The sequence below is a fragment of the Somniosus microcephalus genome, chromosome 34 (genome assembly GCF_052327205.1).
Source record: "Somniosus microcephalus isolate GS21.2 chromosome 34, FLI_Smic_1.0, whole genome shotgun sequence".
NCBI lineage: Eukaryota > Metazoa > Chordata > Chondrichthyes > Squaliformes > Somniosidae > Somniosus > Somniosus microcephalus.
In genome coordinates, this window is record NC_141020.1 from 1,529,420 (window position 1) to 1,554,680 (window position 25,261).

The 25,261-nt window shown below is 47.3% G+C and overlaps 1 protein-coding gene across 1 annotated transcript; it reads left to right on the forward strand.

Annotated features, from left to right (window-relative positions):
* Positions 1-24,582, forward strand: LOC147096638 (leucine-rich repeat and fibronectin type-III domain-containing protein 5-like). The gene is made up of 4 exons (XM_085973184.1): positions 1-684; positions 10,671-10,787; positions 17,002-17,348; positions 24,270-24,582. The coding sequence occupies exons 1-2, from the start codon at positions 90-92 to the stop codon at positions 10,736-10,738; spliced, it is 663 nt and encodes a 220-aa protein (XP_085829310.1). The 5' UTR covers positions 1-89; the 3' UTR covers positions 10,739-10,787; positions 17,002-17,348; positions 24,270-24,582.
* The last annotated feature ends 679 nt before the right edge of the window (positions 24,583-25,261 follow it).

Genomic DNA, 25,261 nt, shown 5'->3' on the forward strand with positions numbered 1-25,261 from the left:
CTACGTTAACGGTGCGGAATAAATGCAAGTTGTTGTTGTACTTGTGCACATGGTCACAGTTGCTAACACACATTAATTTGTCTTACAGAATGATTCCATCTTCTAGCAAAACCTTCCTTGTGAAAGACTTGGTTGCTGGCCGAGACTACGACCTGTGTGTCCTGGCTGTCTATGATGATGGGATCACCACCCTGACTGCTACTCGGGCTGTAGGTTGTGTACAGTTCACCACAGAGAGGGAATATACGCAGTGCCGGTCCATGCATACCCAGTTCCTTGGTGGGACCATGATCATCATCATTGGTGGGATCATTGTGGCCTCTGTGTTGGTCTTTATCATCATCCTTATGATCAGGTATAAGGTCTACAATAACACTGGGGAACACAAGACTAAGGTTAGTAATGTCTATTCACAGACCAATGGAAGTCAAAATGGGGCCATGCCACAATCCAGCTCAAAGCTGACCGAAAGCCTGGAGGAGCACGTCCGGGAAATGTTGACAGACACCACCAAAGAGACCTTGGCTGTGGCTTTAACTACTGACTATGAAAAAGTCTCTGTCACTCAAAGCCCATCTTTTCCCACGGGGGATACAACCCCTCATAAACGAAGGAGAACTCGGACAGTAGACCTGCAGAAAGAAACCCCAATGTCTTTGAAGGAGGTTCAAGGGAAAGACCAAGGTAGTACGTCAACAAAACCCCAAAGTTCTTTGACGATTACATGTAAAGGAAAGATTCTAGCCACTCTGCCAATTGTTGTAACATGAGTTGATCTTCCATAGTGTTGCTCACAGGTAGTCTGATGTGTAGCTGCCGCGATACAGCTGACCGTGGGGAAAGGCCAGGTAGTTGAGATCAGAAGAACCAGCAAGAAATGCCTGTCTTTCTTCCATTTATATGAGCGTTGAGGGTTAGCGTGGTTGCTTCTGTAGTTTTGGGCCAGGGTTTTGAGAGGGCACAATAAAAATGTCTAAAATGTAAATCAGACACTAGTTTTCCAAATTCACCGCCAGCAAATGTCACACGTCAAGGTATCAAAAAAATATATATACATAATATATGTAAAAACATTTGAAGAGTGTCTATCTGATGTGTTTTAGATACAAGGCTTTTGTATCTACAAGATATATGTAGAAATAATGAGAGGGAGGGAGATCTTTAGCAAGATTGTTTGTCTTGGGCATAAAACAAATGCTGCAAATCTGGAATACAGCCTGAAAGTGCTGGAACCCTCGGTCCCATCTCCGCTATTCACAGTCTCCAGAAATGTCTTTAATTTCTTTCATTATGCTTCCTATCGTCTCATTTTAATATCACTTCAGCCATTTAACCACCTCCGGATTTCCATTTAAACAGATCCTGTGTGCGTGCGTAGGTGCAAAAAATGTGCGTGTGCATGCACGTGTGTTTTTCCCTCCCCCTTTCTTCATTCCGTTACTGTTTAAATGCGGCTCCTCTGTAATTTGTTCATGTTCTGTCGAAGGATCTGCCCCAGAACATTAAATGCCCCGCTCTCTCCACAGAAGCTGCTGACTCTTTCCAGCGTTGATCTTTTTGTTTCAGCCAATAGGAGTTTTTATTCCGGCTGCCGGTGGATGAGTAACTGCAATGTTTGACCTTTACTCTCGGGGTGGGGGGAAATTGGGTATCGCCCATTTTGGGGCGCTACTATCTCTCGAGACATCTCTCTCCCTCTCAACCTGCGTGTACCAAAACTTTTGCTGACAAGAAAAGGCAGGAAGCGCCCGCCTTTAAATAGCGCTCCCGCAGCCCCTTCCCAACTTGAAAACGTTCCCCTCTACCTGTCGTTGCTAGTGGCAGGCGCTAAGGCAGGGGGCGCGACTCAATATCCGGTCCGGGGCGCTACCAGGGCGATGCACGCTCGACTGACGTCATGATCTGCGGGCGCAGATCGTAGCTGTAGTGTTTAGTGATGCCGCAAAACGAATGCCACTAAAATCGCCGCGCTCGGGCGCTAAGTTCCTAGCGCCCCCCGGAGACGCTAACGGGAGGTACTAACCAACCAAATTTTTCCCCCTCGGTTTCTTACCTCGCTCGAGGAAGGGGCCGGGTTGATGGATAGCTGATGATTTCAGCAGGTAGTCTTCTGCTGAGGAAGCCCGTGGTCTGTGTGGCGGGGACCAGGTGAAGGAGCTGTTCTTTATGAGCTAGTCGAAGCCTTCGATGCTCAGTTTGAACACCAACATCTTCAACAATACATAAAAAGGCAGCCACATTTAGTTAATTTAAATTCAAAGGAACAACTTAGAATAAGATACAGATGCCTGATTGAGAGGAGAAATGGGGCATGGACTGGTTTAAAGAAAGAATGCGGATGAAAACATAGATCAGAATAATCATAAGAACATAAGAAATAGGAGCTGGAGTAGATCATTTGGCCCCTCGAGCCTGCTCCACCCTTCAATAAGATCATGGCTGATCTTCTACCTCAGCTCCACCTTCCCGCACTATCCCCATATCCCTTAATTCCCTTCGTTCCCAAAAATTTATCGACCTCTGTCTTGAATATACTCAATGACTGAGCATCCACAGCCCTCTGGGGTAGAGAATTACAAAGATTCACAACCCTTTGAGTGAAGAAATTTCTCCTCATCTCAGTCCTAAATGGCTGACCCCTTATTTTGTGACTGTGACCCCGTGTTCTAGATTCCCCAGCCAGGGGAAACTTTTTCCCAGCATTAACCCTGTCAAGCCCCTTAAGAATTTGATATGTTTCAATTAGTTCACCACTCCTTCTTCTAAACTCTAAGGAATATAGGCCTAGTCTACTCAATCTCTCCTCATAGGGCAATCCCCTCATCCCAGGAACCAGTCTGGTGAACCTTCGCTGCACTCCCTCTAAGGCAAGTATGTCTTTCCTTAGGTAAGGAGCCCAGAACTGTACACAGTACTCCAGGTGTGGCCTCACCAGGGCCCCTGTATAATTGTAGTTAGACATTTTTATTCTTATACTCTAATCCCTTTGTAACAAAAGCTAACATACCATTTGCTTTCCTAATTGCTTGCTGTACCTGCATGTTAACTTTCAGTGATTCGTGTACAAGGACACCCAGGTCCCTGAGTGTAAACATTTCCCAGTCTCTCACCAGTCAAAAAATATTCTGCTTTTTTGTTTTTCCTACCAAAGTGGGTAACTTCACACTTCCCCACACTGTATTCCATTTGCCATGTTCTTGCCCACTCAGTCAACCTGTCTATATCTCCCTGCAGCCTCTTTGCATCCTCCTCACAGCTTACTTTCCCACCTAACTTTGTATCATCAGCAAATTTGGATACAGTACACTCAGTCCCTTCATCCAAGTCATTAATATAGATTGTGAATAGCTGAGGCCCAAGCACTGATCCTTGCGGTACCCCACTAGTTACAGCCTGCCAATCTGAAAAAGTCCCGTTTATTCCTACTCTCTGTTTTCTGTCCATTAACCAATCCTCAATCCATGCTAATATATTACCCCCAATACCATGAGTCCTAATTTTGTGTAATAACCTCCTGTGTGGCACATTATCGAATGCCTTCTGAAAATCCAAATACACTACATCCACTGGTTCCCCCTTATCCATCCTACTAGTTACATCTTCGGAAAAACTCGAACACAATTTCCCTTTCATAAAACCATGTTGACTCTACCTAATCATATTATGATTTTCTAAGTGCCCTGTTACTACGTCCTTAATAATAGATTCTAGAATTTTGCCTACTACTGATGTCAGGCTAACTGGCCTATAGTTCCCCGTTTTTTCTCTGCCCTCTTTCTTAAATAGCGGGGTTATGTGGTTATGTTTGCTACCTCCCAATCCTTGGGGACTGTTCTAGAATCTAGGGAATTCTGGAAGATTAATACCAGTGTATCCGGGAGCGCTCTGCGGCGCTGCACCGCCGGCGATGACATCAGGGTCAGGGTGGTAGTGCTAGTAAAAGGCGAAGGTGTCGGGTGGCCATTTTTTTGGGGCCAACTGCCAGCACCTGCCCCCTTCCCCTTTTTTCCTCGTGGTGTCGGCTGCGATCGCTCAGCCCAGCACCCCACTCCCCGGTGGTCCAGCAGGGCCTTGGTGCTCGCAGCACCAGGCCTCTCCCCTTTAAATAGGGGAGAGAGGCCTGCAATGACGTGGCGCTATGTGGCGCTGTTGCACGTAGCGCCGCGATATTCAGTTGTAGCGCCCCAAGAAGGAGGAGGAGTGTTTCCAGGAGTGCCCCGCCTCCTGCCTGAGGTGCTACAACTGAATTTCAGGCGGAGGGACGCTAATTCCAGCGACGTTACGGGCGACACCGAATTTCTCCCCCTTAATTCCTGCCATTTCTTTTTCTCCTGTTTCTCTTTTCCAATATTTTCCGGTTTAACCTTTACGAAAAAATCTCGCCTAGCTTTCCTTCGGTCTATCATTCTGCTGCCCATTACGTAAGTCAAGTTGAGTTAATGATTGGCTGGAAACCAATTCCAAAGGCCGCTTTTCCTAACCAATCAGGTGGGTGAACATTAAAGTTTGACCTGGTTACGGTGTTATCAATGATTGTGATTCGCTCACTTGCCCTGTTTCCTTTTTGGGATTACTTTAATGGTTGTAATTCATGTGGGAGATTTAAACACTTAGAAAACTACATTTTAGTTACCCACATAAATCACAAGCTTTAAAAAGCTCGTCAGATGCTGAGCCTTACGAATGAATCATGACTGTGTTTATCAGAGCTCGGGGCAGTCAGTGTGACTGAAATGATTTCCATCGTAAATTGTAGCCCAAGGGGTTAACCTTTCCACTGCCGACAGACTCAAAGAAAAGCCTGTCTCCGCTGGGCCAGTTGGCTTCTCCGACTTTCAGCTCATGCTCTGTGATGTTCAAATTATACAGAATGATGCCATTCGGCCCATCGTGCCTGTGCTTTTTCACAAGAAATAGGAGCAGGAGTCGGCCATTCGGCCCCTCGAGCCTGCTGCGCCATTCAATAAGATCATGGCTGATCTGATCTTGGTCTCAACGCCACTTTCCCGCTCGCTCCCCATAACCCTCGACTCCCGAGTAGTTAAAATATATGTCTACCTCCGTCTGAATCTATTCAATAACTCCGCCTCCACGGCTCTCTGAGGCAGAGAATTCCACAGATTTACGACCCTCAGAGAAGAAATTCCTCCTCATCTCCGTTTTAAATGGGCGACCCTTTATCCTGAAACTGTGCCCCCGAGTTCTAGACTCCCACATGAGGGGAACCATCCTCCCTGCATCTACCCTGTCAAGCCCCCTCAGAATCTTATACAGAGAGAGAGAGAGGGACAGAGACAAAGATAGAGAGAGAGAGCTGGCTCTTTGAACGAGCTCTCCATTAGTCCCACTCACCCTGCTCTTTCCCCAGAGCCCTGCAAATTTTCCCCTTCAAGTATTTCTCCAATTCTGCTTTGAAAGTTACTATTGAATCTGCTTCCACCGCCCCTTCAGGCAACGCGTTCCAGATCACAACAACTCTCTGCATAAAATAAACATTCTCCTCCTCTCCCCTCTGGTTCTTTTGCTGATTACCTTCAATCTGTGTCCTCTGGTTACCGACCCTCCTGCCAGTGGGAACAGTTTCTCCTTGTCTACTCTATCAAAACACCTCATAATTTTGAACACCTCCATAAAATCTCCCTTTAACCTTCTCTGCTCTAAGGAGAACAACCCCAGCTTTTCCAGTCTCTCCACATCACTGAAGCCCCTCACCCCTGGATCCGTTCTGGTAAATCTCCTCTGCACCCTCTCCAAGGCCTTGACATCCTTCCTAAAGTGCGGTGCCCAGAATTGGACACAATACTCCAGCTCAGGCCTAACCTGTGTTTTATAAAGGTTTAGCATAACTTCCTTGCTTTTGTACTCTCTGCCTCTATCAATAAAGCCAAGGATCCCGTGTGCTTTTTAACAGCCTTCTCAACTTGTCCCGCCACCTTCAGAGATTAGCGTACGCACACCCCCAGGTCTCTCTGATCCTGCACCCTTCCTTCCAAAATGCATCATGTCACACTTCTGTGTTAAATTCCATTGACCATGTGACTGCCCATTTCACCAGTCTGTCTGTGTCCTCCTGAAATCTGTTACTATCCTTCTCATTATTTACAACATTTCGTGTTATACCGACCCTTGGGGAACACCACTGTATACTTCCCTCTGGAAAACAACCGTTCACCACTGCTCTCTGCTTTCTGTCCCTTAGCCAGTTTTGTATCCATGCTGCCACTGTCCCTTTAATCCCATGGGCTTTAATTTTGCTGACATATCTATTATGTGGCACTTTGTCGAATGCCTTTTGAAAGTCCAGATACACAACAGTTGCCGAGTTAACTGATCAGAGATGAGGCGATCATGAAGTCACTGCAGAAGGAAAATTTAGCCAGGAATCCAGCTCCATTGGGCTGCGGGCCTGGGTCTGTGTGTGTCTGGGTCTGTGTGTGTCTAGGTTGACAGTCTGATCTGTGTGTGTCTGGGTCTGTGTGTGTCTAGGTTGACAGTCTGGTCTGTGTGTGTGTGTGTCGGTGTGTGTCTAGGCTTCGGGCCTGGCTCTGTGTGTGTCTAGGCTGAGGGTCTGGGTCTGGGTCTGTGTGTGTCTGGGTCTGTGTGTGTCTAGGCTGAGAGTCTGCTCTGTGTGTGTCTGGGTCTGTGTGTGTCTAAACTGAGGGTCTGGGTCTGTGTGTGTCTGGGTCTGTGTGTGCCTAGGCTGAGGGTCTGGGTCTGTGTGTGTCTGGGTCTGTGTGTGTCTAGGCTGAGGGTCTGGGTCTGTGTGTGTCTGGGTCTGTGTGTGTCTAGGCTGAGGGTCTGGGTCTGTGTGTGTCTAGGCTGAGGGTCTGGGTCTGCGTGTGTCTGGGTCTGTGTGTGTCTAGGCTGAGGGTCTGGGTCTGGGTGTGTCTGGGTCTGTGTGTGTCTAGGCTGAGGGTCTGGGTCTGTGTGTGTCTAGGCTGAGGGTCTGGGTCTGCGTGTGTCTGGGTCTGTGTGTGTCTAGGCTGAGGGTCTGGGTCTGTGTGTGTCTGGGTCTGTGTGTGTCTAGGCTGAGGGTCTGGGTCTGTGTTTGTCTAGGCCGAGGGTCTGGGTCTGTGTGTGTCTGGGTCTGTGTGTGTCTAGGCTGAGGGTCTGGGTCTGTTTTTGTCTAGGCTGAGGGTCTGGGTCTGTGTGTGTCTAGGCTGAGGGTCTGGGTCTGCGTGTGTCTGTGTCTGTGTGTGTCTAGGCTGAGGGTCTGGGTCAGTGTGTGTCTAGGCTGAGGGTCTGGGTCTGTGTGTCTAGGCTGAGGGTCTGGGTCTGTGTGTGTCTGGGTCTGTGTGTGTCTAGGCTGAGGGTCTGGGTCTGTGTGTGTCTAGGCTGAGGTTCTGGGTCTGTGTGTGTCTGGGTCTGTGTGTGTCTAGGCTGAGGGTCTGGGTCTGTGTGTGTCTGGGTGTGTGTGTGTCTGGGTCTGTGTGTGTCTAGGCTGAGGGTCTGGTCTGTGTGTGTCTGGGTCTGTGTGTGTCTGGGTCTGTGTGTGTCTGGGTCTGTGTGTGTCTAGGCTGAGGGTCTGGGTCTGTGTGTGTCTGGGTCTGTGTGTGTCTAGGCTGAGGGCCTGGTCTGTGTGTGTCTGGGTCTGTGTGTGTCTAGGCTGAGGGTCTGGGCCTGTGTGTGTCTGGGTCTGTGTGTGTCTAGGCTGAGGGTTTGAGCTGTATTAGTTGACCTGACCTCTAGTGGCAGTAATTGGCCTCATTAACCCTGGGATGGGATGGTGGGGGTGGGGAGGAACATTCAGCCGGGGGTCCTGTTGCTGATCGCTGCCCAGTGACTCTCGCCGGGTAATGTATGTGTGCGGATGCTGGGAGAGGGTCTGAATCAAGTGCAGCAGTGATGGCAGCTCTCTACCCATCTGGCTGATCAGCTGCCAACACTCGCCATGTCTGCTCAGCGTGTAGACTGACCACTGGGGTGAGGAACTTCGGACCAGCACAAGTCAGGACAGCAAGTGAGAATATTAGAGGTGGAAAAAAAGAATCCCATTATTTTTATAAACCCTGTGGAACTGACCTAATTCTTTCTGTTGAAAAGAACTCACGGTGTTGCTAAATATATACATTGGTTAGAATGTGTTTTAGTTTCCTTTTGAGTCATTTAAACCACAATGGAATTGTGAGTTGGAATAATTCTGCCCTGAAGTATTGCAGTAGCGTCAATCCAATGATGAAAATCTGACAACTGTAAAGAATTAGTTGCAATAAGCTTGGAAAGTGTCCATCAAGTGTCCATCTGGTACCCTGGACCAATGCAGAATAATTGGGAAGCTATTGCCAGAGGGGAGTAGCTGAGAGTTGAGGAATAACGTGGGTGCTTCTGTAGTTTTGGGCCAGGGTTTTGAGAGGGCATTTAAAAAATGTCTAAAATGTAAATCAGACACTAGTTTTCCAAATTCACCGCCAGCACACATCGGAGGATGCTAGAATTTCTGCCAAGGTTGTGCCAGTGCCATTTGAGCCTTGGTTTAACCTCCGACGCTGGCCTAATCCCACCCCATGTCCAGCCCCTAATCCATCCCCTAATCCCACCCCATGTCCAGCCCCTAATCAAACCCCTAATCCCACCCCATGTCCATCCCCCAACCCCACCCCATGTCCATCCACCTAATCCCACCCCTAATCCAGCCTGTCTCTCTCTCTCCTCAATCACTTCTCAATCTGTCTGTCTCTCTCCTCAATCACTTCTCAATCTGTCTCTCTCTCTCCCCAATCACTTCTCAATCTGTCTCTCTCTCTCTCTCCCCAATCACTTCTCAATCTGTCTCTCTCTCTCTCTCCCCAATCACTTCTCAATCTGTCTCTCTCTCTCCCCAATCACTTCTCAATCTGTCTCTCTCTCTCTCTCCCCAATCACTTCTCAATCTGTCTCTCTCTCTCCTCAATCACTTCTCAATCTGTCTGTCTCTCTCCTCAATCACTTCTCAATCTGTCTGCCTCTCTCCTCAATCACTTCTCAATCTCTCTCTCTCTCTCCCCAATCACTTCTCAATCTGTCTCTCTCTCTCTCTCCCCAATCACTTCTCAATCTGTCTGTCTCTCTCCTCAATCACTTCTCAATCTGTCTGTCTCTCTCCTCAATCACTTCTCAATCTGTCTGCCTCTCTCCTCAATCACTTCTCAATCTGTCTCTCTCTCTCCCCAATCACTTCTCAATCTGTCTGTCTCTCTCCTCAATCACTTCTCAATCTGTCTGTCTCTCTCCCCAATCACTTCTCAATCTGCCTCTCTCTCTCTCCTCAATCTGCCTGTCTCTTTGTCTCCTCACACTCTCTCCCTGAGGTTGAATTTCCGCAGAGGTTCTCCTGATTATCTGCCAAAACATCGGCGCAAGTTCTGTCGAAACCCGGAAAAACAGCGCAACTGGCGTTTGCCATTTCTCTGGGATTTCCACGGCTCTGCCCAGCAGTCCCGCCCATCCCAGATTACCAGGAGCTATCAGGAGAATCGCCAGCAGAAATTCAACTCGTTTTTGTCTCTTACAATTTTTTCTTGGTGTGGAGATGCCGGTGTTGGACTGGGGTGGACAAATGTAAGAAGTCACACAACACCAGGTTATAGTCCAACAGTTTTATTTGAAATCACAAGCTTTCGGAGCGCTGCTCCTTCGTCAGGTGAAGTGGAGAGATGCATATCAATTTTTTCTTCTTTATCTCCCCTTCTGGATCAGCTGATAGACCTTTGTCAAGGCTGCAAACTTCTCTGATTCCGTTGTCTCCCCTTCTCTATCTCCTTGCTCTCTCCCCTTTCCCTGTTTCTCTATCTCCTTGCTCCAGCTCTCATTTCTTTTCTCCCTCTGTCTGTCTTACCCCTGTCTCACTCATAACCCCAAATAAGATCCCTCCTGAGACATTACCGGGGCAGATTTCCGATCTCGGGGTGCAATGACACCCGCTCCGCTCAGGACGCACACACCAGGGTGGATTTCCACCTTTACTGCCTGCACCCAGTGCAAGAGATAGGAAACCCGTGCGTTCTGTTAGCAGTGCACAGTCCGCCAGGCCAGAATTAACAACCAGGCAGTAAAGACAACAATCTACAGCTAGATTTCAATACTAATTGTTGCCTCCACACAACTTTACTGATTACAGTTTAGGAGGATTCAAGCAAAGCAAGTTCTTTTCCCATATTCTTCCTTCACACGTCAATACATCGACTAATACATCTCTTCACAGGGATGATGAAAAGCTCAGATGACAGCACAGAACTCCAAAGAGTGGGATTTTACCACATCACAGACTCGGTGCCACTCAGGCTTGCCCTGTCCCAACCAATGCCTGGCACAACCCCATTTCCCCAAATATCTCCGCTCCAGGGCTCCTGCTCCCGATCCCTATCCGATGAGTCCTGTTTGAAATGACCTGTGCAACTGGATTGTGTTTAGGATCAAACCTGCTGCCGTGCTTGCTACAGTTGTGCAGCTTGCCAAGGCTGACCCATTAAGAAAGGCCATGAACCAGGTAGCAGGGGGTGGCTGGCGCCTGTGGTGTCTGTCCCTCAGAGAGTCACCACCGACAGGGCAGCAAACCATGACGGCAAATCTCAAGAGGAGTTCTCTTCCTTGTTCAACCTCGCTTAACGTATAAAGTACTGTTCTTCCAATCGAAATTCACAGTGCGAACCTCAGGTTTTCTTTCTCTGACTGAAGACTTCCATCTTTTCCAGAGTCCCGGGTAATGCAGACTGGGGAAGATAACATGGAGCCAATGGAGCGAGGCGATGTTAAGCTTTGATGTCATCCATCTTCACACCTGAGGCCAACACCATCCAAATTTTATTGAGGTAACGGTGCTGATCTTGGATAGACTAAGCTGTGTTGAGGCAAGGTTTGTGCACGTTCATTTTCCATTTTTGTTCAAGTATTTCTCCCCCGCCCCCTCCTTTATGATAATTGGCAGGCTGTCAAATCAAAGCTTCGCTTTTTCAGATTTCAGAACAATTTCAGATCATAACCTCAGCCCCTATTCCATTTTTACTTATATTTTTTATCCACCCCTTTGTTTTGGTTTTTCCCTCTGCCCCCTTTCCTTTTTTTCCTCTCTCCCACATGGCAACTGTCTCCCATCCTGCCAGAACATTTCACACCTAACCTGAGCCATCTTTTGTCTCCACTGTCCTATCACCACCTCGTCTCGTTTTGAATACCTCTTAATGTCTCTTCACTTCTTTTGTTCTCTCCCAGCCCTGCCTTTCGATCTATTTCATTTCCTTTCCAGTTTTGAAAAAGGGTTTCGACCCGAAACGTCGACTCTCATTTCTCTCCACGGATGTTGCCTGGCCTGCTGAGTTTTTCCAGCATTTTCTGTTGTTACTTCGCTTTTTATGCTCCTTTTATATGTTTCAGCTCCCGCCCCCTCCCCCTCACTCACCCCCATTTGCTGCTCCTCTCCTGAAGGTCTGGCCTTGTTCCGCGGTGGGATCTCCGTTCACCGTCTGATCCAAGAGGCTAATCTTCATGTCCCCGCCTCCACTGAGTGTCACCGGGCCATTTGACCATGGGAGGGTATTATAGCCATGCTCAGTCATATAGCCCAGGGAGGGCTTCCAGTCAGCCCATCGAAGCTCATTATTCATAGAGTAATGCCGCTGCATCACAGATTCCAGGGAGTTTGGCTAATGCAGGAAAGTGAAGATAAAGACATGATCCCATTCCGCAGGGCGCGCCACGCCTGAACCATTGCACTAGAATTTGCTGACCTCATTTGCCTTTTGCTTGCCCCCCGTTCACAGTTTATTTTGGAAATCGTGTTCCTAATTTATCTTTTACCTTTACACAAATGCTGACACACGAACACAAGTTCTAATGTCATTAGATAACGCACGGGAGTGAGAATCCTGTTCAATTGACCCCTATCCTGATTGAACAGGCGAATGGCAGTGAAGCATTTGACCTGAGCCTTGAGAGTTCCAGGAGGCAGCAGGTTTGAACTCTGACCAAACATTGTCTCCATACACGGCCATGCTGCTCTCTAACGTCAGCTTCTTTTCTGAAGCTATTAAGGAGAGCAGGTTAAATATGAAGAGTCTGTCGGTAGAATTGTGCTCATAGATTCAGGAATGTAATATGCATGAGAATCGGACAACCCCAGAGGAGGAAGGCAGATTGAGAATGGTGCACAGGAGCTATCCTCTTTGTGGCTGTTGTTGTGTTGTGAGGTCTGAAGCCTCACCAACCCCAGGAAACGTGGCTGCAGAGGGAGAGACGAGCTGATGATAAAAGAACAAAACGGGAGCCTGCTTATAAACTGAGCGATGCCAACTCTGGGGAATGGGACACATTTCCAATTTATGTAGCCACTGTCATCATTCAAACTCAGGCGTCCTGCCCCAGAGGTGACAGAGCACAGTGTGGTAACCAATCGCAGCATCTCCCGGAAATCTCAACCGGGAGGAGGGGGTAAAATCAACCCCTCAGACCAATAACAATAGGGGAAACTGGGAGCTCTTCTTAGAGACAAGGCTGACTCGACAAACAGATCTCCAATGATGGGCAGTAACTCTGCTCTCAGTAGCAGACGGTGAATTAAAAGCCAGCCGGCAGCTCATAATTAACATTAATACAATACTGACATCGCCTCTGAAACAACATGGGAAAATAGTTTTATGACCATTTTAATAAATGGGTTTCAGTTGAGTTTAAGCAATTATTCTTCGTGCAATTTGGCCTTTGATTTTGCATTAATGGACTCATTAACCCACGCTTACTCTAACCTGACATCAGTTATGGCATCCTGTTCTACAAGGCGAAGAGAGCTTCAGTCTTTTCATTTTCATTAGTTACAGAGGCTGTGCTCAAAGTTATCATTTCACAGGCTTACGTACATTGCGCAGAAAGAGAGAGAGCGCCTCCCGACAAATGTGGCTCTTACCTTCCCGATTGGTGCCATTGGATTAATCGATGAGGTACTGGAGCGAACACAATCTGGTGTTGTAGGGAGGTGACGCCCCAGGTAGCACCTCCAGTCTGTGCTCAGTTAGTGATCTCAGCTGGGGAAGGAGCAAGAATGCAATTGGCAACAATCCCCTGACCCGCAGCACCATGGCCCCATGTCCTGGTCACTGTCCAGTCACTCCTGGTGGAAAGTGCCCGTGTGTGAGAGTAGACTTCAGGCTGTTCAGCGGGCTTCCCTGGTAACCCATTCAAAGCCCCAAATCTTCACCGACTCTCCTCTTCAACAACAACTTACATTTATACAGCGCCTTTAATGTAATAAAATGTGCCAAGGTGCTTCACAGGAGCGTTAGCAACAAAAAAAAATGACACCAAACCATACAAGGAGATGTTAGGGGAGATGACCAAATGCTTGGTGAAAGAGGTCGGTTTTAAGGAGCATCTTAAAGGAGAAAAGTTTAGGGAGGGAATTCCCGAGCTTAGGGCTCAAGCAGCTGAAGGCACGGCCGCCAATGGTGGAGCGATTAAAATCGGGGGATGCTCAAGAGGCCAGGTTCGCAGAGATCTAGGGGGATTATAGGGCTGGAGGAGGTTACAGAGTTAGGGACGGGCGAGGCCATGGAGGAATTTGAAAACAAGGATGAGAATTTTATCAAGGTGTTGCCGGACTGGGAGCCAATGTAGGTCAGCGAGCACAGGGGCGGAGGTTTGCTTCACCCAGTGTTTGAACCTCACCACCACAGTGAACAGTTTGTTTGGATTCCATTCATAATCTCGAAAAACGATGATCAGGGCAAGCAGCAAATGGAGAAATTCACCACTCACAGAAATGCACCATTTATTTTCCCCCAATACTTTACCCTCCCTCTCCTGAAGACACTGACTCTAGCTGCCAGATGGTTGTGCCCACAGGTGTCTACAGCCCTCGGGTATCTAGCCCAAGTGACTGTTCTTCAATCGCGAGTGTCATTCTTCGTGTGTGTGTGTGTGTCAGCAAGCTATCCGACCTTGGAGAGTGACAAAGACTGATTCTGTCCTCACCTAATCATGGCCCCCATGATCAGGAACAGCAACCGAGGCTGATTTATTTTTGCTTCCTTAGTCTCGGTGCACTGAACCCAGATGTAGCACACAAACTGAGACCAGCTAACTCAGCACAGGTGGGGAATGGTCAGTACAGGACTGAGCAATGCCTTTACTCACTTAGGGTTGCCAACGCTCCAGGATTGCCCTGGAGTTTCCAGGAATTATAGATTAATCTCCTGGACGCTGCTGTGAGGAAACCCAGGGGAGAAATCATTGGGGCATTAAAACATTGGTTTTTTCCCCATTTTTTTGATACTTCTGGTTATTATTTATATTTTGGAGATGGGAAAAGGCTGCTTGACTGGATCAGGACAGTAGGAGGTGGAAGGTCTCGTGATAGAACCTCCAGGAATATGTTCAGTTTGAGTTAGCAACCCAATACTCACTGGGCTTGGGATGTCCAAGTTTTTTGTCTTTGGACAGCAGGTGTGTCCCAGAAACCCTCAGAAGCCATGTGGAAAGTTTCAAGCCTGGCTCCCATTTGTTCCCAGGTATCTCAAGTTGCTCCTACTGACACAGTCCGGTCGATCCACCAATGAGACATCAGCGGCAAGAACAGCCCTTCCTGAACCATCAGGCTCACAAAATCCAACCAGGACGAACAGCGAAGGGGAAATATGAGCATTAATCAGACTGAGTGGGCGGGACATTGAGGGCTGCACCCCCAGGGCCCAGCCTCCACAGGTTGGGTGACTGAGCAGTAGGCCACTGGAGGACCATGCGATACAGTCCATAGTGATAATTACTGAAGATTACATTTACATGATTCACAAACAAGGTTATTTTTGCAACAGATTACAGCCGGTACACACATTGAAAACAAATACTAATTAGCGTGATATGGCCAAGCAATTAGAATACAATTATCACCCACACTGAAAGGGCAGACGCTGGCCGCTAATATAATTTTTTATAAGCAGTAATTTTTTTAGCTGCAGGTTATAAATGTCACCAGGAAATTTTCATTCGACCAGTTAAACTAATCGGGATTAAAGCAAGAAGGACGACAAGGGCGAAGATATATTGACTGCGGGTGTTGACACAGCTCAGAGTGGCAGAAGGTGGGTAGTGTTGTTCCACAAGGATCAGTGCTGGGACCACTGCTGGTCACAATTACATTAACGATTTAGACTTTGGAATTAAAAACACAATTTCTAAATTTGCGGATGACACCAAATTGTGCGGGACAGTCAATACTGAGGAGGACGGCAACAAGTTACAGGAGGACATTAATAAACTTGCAGAATGGGCATATAATTGGCAAATGAAGTTACACACAGATAAATGTGAGCTATTACATTTTGGTAGGAAGAATAGGGAGGTCACTTATCACTTGGAGAGTGCGAGTCTGGGTGGGGTAGAGGAACAAAGGGATCTCGGAGTACAAATACACAAATCACTAAAAGTTGCGACACAGGTTAACAAGGCCATAAAAAAAGCAAACCAGGCACTAGGGTTTATTTCTAGAGGGATAGAATTGAAAAGTAGGGAAGTTATGCTAAACCTGTATCGAACCTTGGTTAGACCACACTTGGAGTCCTGCGTACAGTTCTGGTCGCCATATTATAAAAAGGATATAGAGGCACTGGAGAGGGTGCAGAGAAGATTTACAAGGATGATACCAGAAATGCGAGGGTTTACATATCGGGAAAGGATGAACAGGCTGGGTCTCTTTTCTCTTGAAAAAAGAAGGCTGAGGGGTGACCTAATAGAGGTCTTTAAAATTATGAAAGGTTTTGATAGAGTGGATACAGAGAGAGTGTTTCCACTTGTGGGGAAGAGCAAAACTAGAGGCCATCAATATAAGATAGTCACCAAGAAATCCAATAGGGAATTCAGGAGAAACTTCTTTACCCAGAGAGTGGTGAGAATGTGGAACTCGCTACCACAGGGAGTGGTTGAGGCGAATAGTATCGATGCATTTAAGGGGAGGCTGGACAAGCATATGAGGGAGAAGAGAATAGAGGGTTATGCTGATAGATATAGATGAGGAAAGACGAGAGGAGGCTCGAGTGGAGCATAAACGCCGGCATGGACTGGTTGGGTCGAATGGCCTGTTTCTGTGCCGTATATCCTGTGTAATCCTATGTAGAGTTTGTGTCAACATACATTCTCCTGTCTAGAATTCTGCAATAAATCAGCAATAAAAACAAAACACAATCCTCACTCAGCATCCATGGACTCACAGCCTCTTAAGGAGCAAATGTGATTCTTCCCCAAGTTAATTCACTGTCCAATTGCTCACGTGTATCTGGATGATCCATGTTCGACATCTGCTCTGTGCTGAGTTATCTGATCTTGGTCGGTGACCAATGCTAAACATGCTAGAATTGGCTTCAACATCTCGGAGTTAAGGAGGAGAAGGAAATCAGCCAGAGTCCCTGCTCCTGATCAGTGATTCCTATTGAAAAGTGCGCACGGGTGGATGCTGAATGAGAGCAGGATTGGGTGGAATTAAGATGCTGTTCATAGTTATCTAGACTATCGATAATGTCTAGACTCAGGTGATATATGGACACTTGTGTGAGATATCAGAAGACACCCGTAGAATTGTATCCCAACATGAGTCTTTCACAAAGTGCCTTAACCTAACCTCAAAAGAACATTTCCTACTCGCCCAGAGCGAGCCTTCCGCCTCCCGTACAGGGCATCCTTGTGGCCTCTGAGTGAACGTTTCAAATTATGGGCAGTTTGAGCCATACACGAACACCCACTAGGAACTAGGTTGACCCTGTCCAGACTCAATCCACATAGCCTGTAGGGAGAGAAAGCTTTCATCCCACCAGACTGAGCTGGATTCAAACCCGGAATGAAAGAGGTTAAAGGCCAGTGTTAGCCCTTACCTCAGCCAGTCTGCTGACATGTCCCACTGTAATATTCTACAACAGCGGAGATCCAAGTTAATTTGTTTTTTTTTGTAAGAATTCACTGTTTTTTTCTCACCTATTGCCAAGGCCTTGCACACAGCTCAGCACTGAGGGTTCACACTAACTCTTCCATTTTCTCTCTTTCTTCCAGAAACTTTCAAGTCATGTTGTACAACTGGATTGGACAAACTGACTTCTCATCAAGATTGTTGAGCAACCACTTCTCCCATCTCCACCCACCACCACCTCCCCCCTCCCCACTCCCCAAATATTCAATTTCTTTCATCCCATCTCAGATTGATGTGCACTTCTAAAAGGAATTGGACCCTCCACATACACGTACCATGGGCAGAACTGTACTTAATTGGATTAGTGCTTTATACCATTGCAATGTATGCCTGTATCAGCACAAACAATATCTAAAGGGGATCCTTAACTATATTTCTTATTATGGAAATCATCTTTTACATTAAGACATTGATGGACTGGGCAGAAATGGTAAGTGTGTTTTTTCTAAACAATAATTCACTGCGTTTTGGTTTCTCTTACTGAGTCACTTTATGTTTTCTATTCCACTCCATTTTCAATCAATTTTCTCTCCCTCGTTGGACTTCTCCATATCACATCCAATCCTTGGACAACAGCCTGGGCCAGTGATTAGCACAAAAGGCCTCAGCCAAGGCCTGTCTAGAGCTGGAGCCTGGGGTTTGTCTGGGAGCAAGGTCCAGGGCAACTAACGCTCTGAATTTCCCTCTCCCAATAGGAGAAACATTAGGTACATCGTGACTAATTTGGGGAACTCAAGTTGCGATGAATGGCAGGCACCGACCCATGTTCTGTCGTCCTGTATTATAGGGGGCTAGAAGATTCTCTCTTCACATCTTGTTTTATCACCCTACCTCTGCCACCATCAGTCTTCAATGATTTGATTGGATGAGTGCAGCGGAGGATGCCTCTATAGCTGTCAACACACTCACAGGAGAGAAAGAATGTTTTTTCAAAGGCTTCAACAGTAAATCTAATCAAGAAATCTGACACAACTTATTAGCCTGATTAGGCTCAAAGTGCGTTAGTCAGCCGAAGAGGCCAAGACCGAATAAGAAAACAGAGGCCCCAATTACAAAATGGTGGCCGTAGCAATATTAATGAGAGAGACGCTCAATTAAATTAAGAAAGAAAACAATTCATGTAGGGTTTGGATGTCATGAAGTCACCCTAGTAACCCCTCCCTCCCACACCCCCCTCATTTCCCCATGTGCTGACAGAAGCCCACAACAGTGTAAGGTTCCACCATCAGCGAGAGCCCCCGGTACATCACGCAAGTGTCCATTCAACACGTTTGATCATCAGTCGGCTACCCCATCGCTGATGTCCAACACTCCTGTACTTTTCAGCAGGGGTGGCTGGATAGCGACCAGCAACAGGGCTCTTGGCTGGTTTATTTTCTCCTCTGTAACCCAGGAATGTTGAGGCAGATATTGGTGCCTTCACTGCTTGCCTGACTGAGATCAGTGAACTCAGAACAAAACAGATATTGAACCTGGTCTGCCTGCTGCAGTATCCGTACCACACAGTGCATCAGTGGGGAAACCCTGGATAACTCTGATGGTGTGAAAGATTCTTCTATCTGGTGACTGTGAGGGCCCTAAGTATAATGCAGTTGGGAAGACTCCATTCAATTCTCAATGGATGTGGGCCCAGACAGCAAAATTGTCCCTTGTTCAGCATTAAATGGCACTACGTTGGCAATCTCAAAAATAATGGCCACAGGGTGTCTAATGTGGGAAATGGAACAGTGCCACACTGGTGCAGTAGGTGGCAATCTTTTGAGGTTGGACCTCAGATGCCTTATTGGGCAGTGTAGAGGGAGCTTTACTCTCTATCTAACCTGTGCTGTACCTGCCCTGGGAGTGTTTGATGGGACAGTGTAGAGGGAGCTTTACTCTCTATCTAACCTGTGCTGTACCTGCCCTGGGAGTGTTTGATGGGACAGTGTAGAGGGAGCTTTACTCTCTATCTAACCTGTGCTGTACCTGCCCTGGGAGTGTTTGATGGGACAGTGTAGAGGGAGCTTTACTCTCTATCTAACCTGTGCTGTACCTGCCCTGGGAGTATTTGATGGGACAGTGTAGAGGGAGCTTTACTCTCGATCTAACCTGTGTTGTACCTGCCCTGGGAGTGTTTGATGGGACAGTGTAAAGGGAGCTTTACTCTGTATCTCACCCGTGCTGTACCTGCCCTGGGAGTGTTTGATGGGACAGTGTAGAGGGAGCTTTACTCTGTATCTCACCCGTGCTGTACCTGCCCTGGGAGTGTTTGATGGGACAGTGTAGAGGGAGCTTTACTCTCTATCTAACCTGTGCTGTACCTGCCCTGGGAGTGTTTGATGGGACAGTGTAGAGGGAGCTTTACTCTCTATCTAACCTGTGCTGTACCTGCCCTGGGAGTGTTTGATGGGACAGTGTAGAGGGAGCTTTACTCTCGATCTAACCTGTGCTGTACCTGCCCTGGGAGTGTTTGATGGGACAGTGTAGAGGGAGCTTTACTCTGTATCTCACCCGTGCTGTACCTGCCCTGGGAGTGTTTGATGGGACAGTGTAGAGGGAGCTTTACTCTGTATCTCACCCGTGCTGTACCTGCCCTGGGAGTGTTTGATGGGACAGTGTAGAGGGAGCTTTACTCTCTATCTAACCTGTGCTGTACCTGCCCTGGGAGTGTTTGATGGGACAGTGTAGAGGGAGCTTTACTCTCTATCTAACCTGTGCTGTACCTGCCCTGGGAGTGTTTGATGGGACAGTGTAGAGGGAGCTTTACTCTCTATCTAACCTGTGCTGTACCTGCCCTGGGAGTGTTTGATGGGACAGTGTAGAGGGAGCTTTACTCTCTATCTAACCTGTGCTGTACCTGCCCTGGGAGTGTTTGATGGGACAGTGTAGAGGGAGCTTTACTCTGTATCTAACCCCGTGCTGTACCTGCCCTGGGAGTGTTTGATGGGACAGTGTAGAGGGAGCTTTACTCTGTATCTAACCCGTGCTGTACCTGCCCTGGGAGTGTTTGATGGGACAGTGTAGAGGGAGCTTTACTCTCTATCTAACCTGTGCTGTACCTGCCCTGGGAGTGTTTGATGGGACAGTGTAGAGGGAGCTTTACTCTCTATCTAACCCGTGCTGTACCTGCCCGGGGAGTGTTTGATGGGGCAGTGTAGAGGGAGCTTTACTCTGTATCTAACCCGTGCTGTACCTGCCCTGGGAGTGTTTGATGGGACAGTGTAGAGGGAGCTTTACTCTGTATCTCACCCGTGCTGTACCTGCCCTGGGAGTGTTTGATGGGACAGTGTAGAGGGAGCTTTACTCTGTATCTAACCCGCGCTGTACCTGCCCTGGGAGTGTTTGATGGGACAGTGTAAAGGGAGCTTTACTCTGTATCTAACCCGTGCTGTACCTGCCCTGGGAGTGTTTGATGGGACAGTGTAGAGGGAGCTTTACTCTGTATCTCACCCGTGCTGTACCTGCCCTGGGAGTGTTTGATGGGACAGTGTAGAGGGAGCTTTACTCTGTATCTCACCCGTGCTGTACCTGCCCTGGGAGTGTTTGATGGGACAGTGTAGAGGGAGCTTTATTCTGTATCTAACCCGTGCTGTACCTGCCCTGGGAGTGTTTGATGGGGCAGTGTAGAGGGAGCTTTATTCTGTATCTAACCCGTGCTGTACCTGCCCTGGGAGTGTTTGATGGGACAGTGTAGAGGGAGCTTTACTCTGTATCTAACCCGTGCTGTACCTGCCCTGGGAGTGTTTGATGGGACAGTGTAGAGGGAGCTTTACTCTGTATCTAACCTGTGCTGTACCTGCCCTGGGAGTGTTTGATGGGACGGTGTAGAGGGAGCTTTACTCTGTATCTAACCCGTGCTGTACCTGCCCTGGGAGTGCTTGATGGGACAGTGTAGAGGGAGCTTTACTCTGTATCTCACCCGTGCTGTACCTGCCCTGGGAGTGTTTGATTGGCTATGTGGGAGACAACACACAGTGGTAGGCGATGGGTCAGTAGAAAATGGTTTACGACGGTCATTTTCAGTTTCACTTCTTCAAGATCAGATGAGTGAAAATCGAAGATGGAAGCTCCTGGGTTTGAGTTACTGCCGGAGCTGAAATGCGACACTTTGTGAAAGTCTCTCGTAACTCATTTACATCAGATGTGCCTCTGAGTTATTGGGCATTCATAGTCACATAGCCTTACTAACTCACTGTCAACCGACTGTCATCTTCAATGTAAAGAACTGTGAGGAGCCTCATATCTACCTGGGAATTGTCTTTACCGGGTATAAATCCATTTCTCTTCACACAGAACAACAGGGATTCCTAGTAGCAATAACCGGAGACACTCGAATATTGCTGGAACCCTGCAGCTGTGAGAACACAATGAGCTCTGGATGGGGGGGTTGAATGAATTTATCAAGAATGTTCTATTCATCAAATTGACACCTGGAATGTAGCCATGCATCACAGAAAATGAAAAAAGGGGAGGGGGAAAGCTGAAAAGGCTCATAAGATGTTTCAAAGGCAGTTACTTATAGTTGAATGTTGTTGTGTGCTCATAAATGGATGAGATAAAGTGTGATCAGAGTCTACAGAGAGGGGGAAGTGAGGGACCGCTCACCATAGAAACTCAACTTAGGTTTATTTTGACAGATGCAGCAGTGTGAAACCGTGTTCTTCTACTTTGTCTCAACCATGTGCCCGAGCCCCAAACCCTACTGTAACAGTCTTGCTTTCCATTTCCCACACAGCCAGCCCATGGGCACTCTCGGTGATGTTGTTTGTGCTGTGTGCTCACTGTGGGTGGCTTGAGACCTGCCCAGACTCATTCATATAAGATGTAATTGAGAAAGAGGAGTCCTTTACTCATCAGTGTGGGCTGGATAGGAATCTAGGTCCCAAGGGTGACTAACCAGAGTCTCAACCTACTAGATTGACATTTTAAAAGAAACAGGCCTGGTGACAACTCACACAAGAGGTTGTTCGGGCAGGTATTTGTCCACCTTCCTAACTCCGTTTACAATGAGAACACTACAGTTCAAGAGAGATTCAAAATAGTTGTGACAGGGTAGTTTGTAGATTGAGCTATTTCTACCCAGCTCCTCAATGCTTCTGTCAGTTTAGATTTGCTTTAGTGGATGGTAGCTGAGGATGAAGAACTTTTGGTGGAAATGCACCAGCGTCTATGTATCGTTTTAAAAATAAAATCTTCAACGCTGTTTCTGGGAATTTCATGTATCTCTCAGAGGCTGATTCGAGGTGAGGTTGAGGAACCTTGGTGGTGATGTTCCCATCTAGGCTGTGGGCTGTAGAGCAAAGAGTTCAGGTGCACTGGGAGAAAATACATCGATTTATCTTCACACCGAAAAGGAAACCCAACCATCTGGAGACATCCTTGATTACATCGTTTCCCTGCACTGCCGAGGTAGAGAGGTTTAGGGAGGGAATTCCCGAGCTCAGGGCCCAGGCAGCTGAAGGCACGGCCGCCAAAGGTGGAGCGATTAAAATCGGGGATGCTCAAGAGGCCAGAATTGGAGGAGTGCAGATAACAGGGAGGGTTGTGGGGCTGGAGGAGGTTACAGAGATAGGGAGGGGCGAGGGCTATGGAGGGATTTGAAAAAAAGGATGAGAATTTTTAAATCGAGGCGTTGCCCGACCGGGAGCCAATGTAGGTCAGCGAGCACAGGGGGTGATGGGTGAACGAGACTTGGTGCAAAAAATGGCTCAGTTAGTAATCAGTCCTCACTGCCAGAATGTGATGGGAGTCTTGTGGTACAGAACTATGGCTGTGATGTACTGGGCGAGGTGTAACAGTGTCTTACAAGTGGGCTCGGTGTTCCTAGGTTAGGGAGGGGGAGGTCTGTCCAGCTTCCATTGCCTGACCACTATACGGTGAGTGCTGCTGGTGTGGGGACAGGATTGCACTCGGATCTGATGCCCCCACAATCAGCATCTATGGTCCAGGGTTGAATACTGTGCAAAGTGCCTAAGGGTGGTCACCAACCGAGGAATGGTATCCCAGTGAGGCGCTCGATGGCTTCAGGAGAGGTGAGGGGAGATAAAGAAAGGACAGTTCAGCTTCTCTAAAACCAATTGGGAGTGCTACCATCACTCGGTGAGAATGTGAAAAGGCTCATCTATGTGTCGTTTTAAATATAAAATCTTCAACGTTGTTTCTGGGAATTTCATGTATCTCTCAGAGGCTGATTCAGAGGTGAGGTTGAGGAACCTTGGCGGTGATGTTCCCATCTAGGCAGTGGGCTGTAGAGCAAAGAGTTCAGGTGCTTTGGGAGAAAATACATCGATTTATCTTCTCACCAAAAAGGAAACCCAACCATCTGGAGGCACCCTTGATTACAGCGTTTTCCTGCACTGCCGAGGCGGAGAGGTTTAGGGAGGGAATCCCAGAGCTTAGGGCCCAGGCAACAATAAACAGGGGATGGTCCACTGACATCTGCCTCTCCCTGTCTCACCCACTGCTACATATAGAATAATATAGTCCGCAGTAGGTTAAAGGACAGTAACACAGCGAGACATTGAAGTCCTCAATGAAGCTGGAACTCGGCAGGAGCTAAGTGGTTAGCACTGAGAGTGCTTATTCCACCGTTTAATGGGCCTGGGCTAGCATTCGGATTAGTTGTCTGAACATTGCAGCGACTCTTCACTCACTGCCCAGGGCCATTTTCTATTGTCATGCCAGAATTGTCCATTTTATGAGGATTCCCATATCTTACACTGCAGCGGGGGGAGAAATTATTATATTTATAAAGATATACAGGGCAAAAAAGAAAAGCTGGTAATCTTCAAAGAAAAGTAGGATTAGATTTATATAACACCTATCACAAATATCAGAAACATCTTAAAGTGCTTCGCTTTGAAGTGCAGTCACTGTTATCTATTCAGGCGCAACAGCCATTTTACACACAGTAAAGCCCAGGGGCAAGGACACTGGTAGAACTCCCCTCTGCCAATAGCAAGCAATTCAGTCTCTCACCTGCAAGACGGCGTGTCGAACAATGCAGGACTCGGGCGGGACTGTATTGCAGGGGCAGCCTCGATTGTGGCAGCCTGTCTTAGCTAAACTCTACTAGGATGTGAGAGAGAGAAAGAATTGAAAGAAATCTTCTTGTAGTGTTTCCGACATTGCAGTGTGACCCACACCAGGCGTGTCTGTGCATTGTTCTTGTGATCCAGCCTGACCGAACCAGCTACTTTTAACACAAGGAGCCCCTTGCTGGTGACACGCGTGTGTTAATGAGATCCCACAGCCCCAGCCGGGAAGGAATAGTGGATTAATTCACCACTTAGTATAAATAGAACAGTTCCAACGTTTCCAGGCTGTTTAGTCCTGAACCTTAACACTGAGCCTATCTTTTCTCTCTCTCTAGGTGTTTGAGGACACAAATCGGAGAGTTGCCATTGACAACAAAGACTCCTTTGCCGACCCTCTGGTCTCTTTCTGCTCTGTCCTGTACACACTGCCACTGTATGGGACGTTGATGCAATATTAATGAATCGATCATTACGGAACGAAAAACAAGTCACCCTCTGGATTCCTTATTTCCCTATTTTCCTTTTTCTCTTTTTTTTAAAAGAACAGAAGATTTTTTGTATTCGAAATAAGGGTGTTTTAAATCTTATAGTTTTGTACAATGTAATTTTTTTAAATGTGTACTTTTAGTAAAGACACTTGATGCACAATCTTCTGGAGTTTTTATTTTAATCAAATAATCTACTCGTTTAGCTATTTAAAATTCTTTGAACATCTGCCCCTCTCCAAACATTCCACTTCCCTTTACTAAAGGGATGAAGGGATATGGGGAGAAGGCAGGGACAGGGTACTGAATTTGGATTAACGACAGAAAACGCTGGAAAAACTCAGCAGGTCAGGCAACATCCGTGGAGTGAATTTTGAGTTGACGTTTCGGGTCAAACCCTTCTTCAAAACTGGAAAGAAAAGAAAATAGATCGAAGGCAGGGCTGCGATCGGACAAAAGAAGTAAAAGAAACAAAAGCAGTAAAAGAGACAATAAAAGGTATTCGAAGCTAGACGAGATGGTAATAGGCTGAGATTAGGTGTGAAGTGTACTGGCAGGGCAAGAGATAGCTGCCAGGTGTGAGAGAGAAACAAAAGGAAAGGGGGGAGGGGGGGAAAGGAGTGGAAAAATTACAAGAAAAAATGTAATAGGGGCCGAGGTTATGATCTGAAATTGTTGAACTCGATATTGAGTCCGGAAGGCTGCAGAGTGCCTAATTGGAAGATGAGGTGCTGTTCCTCGAGTTTACATTGAGCTTCCGTGGAACAATACAAGAGGCCAAGGACGATGAGGTCCGAGTGGGAATGGAGCGGTGAATTAAAGTGACAGGCGACCGGAAGCTC

What these genes read in the sequence shown, in the direction of transcription:
- LOC147096638 (XM_085973184.1), top strand. Translation starts at nt 90, where the DNA reads ATGATTCCATCTTCTAGCAAAACCTTCCTTGTGAAAGACTTGGTTGCT. An exon ending in GGTTCAAGGGAAAGACCAAG is followed by an intron (nt 685 to 10,670) that starts GTAGTACGTCAA and finishes CATCTTTTCCAG; the next exon opens with AGTCCCGGGTAATGCAGACT.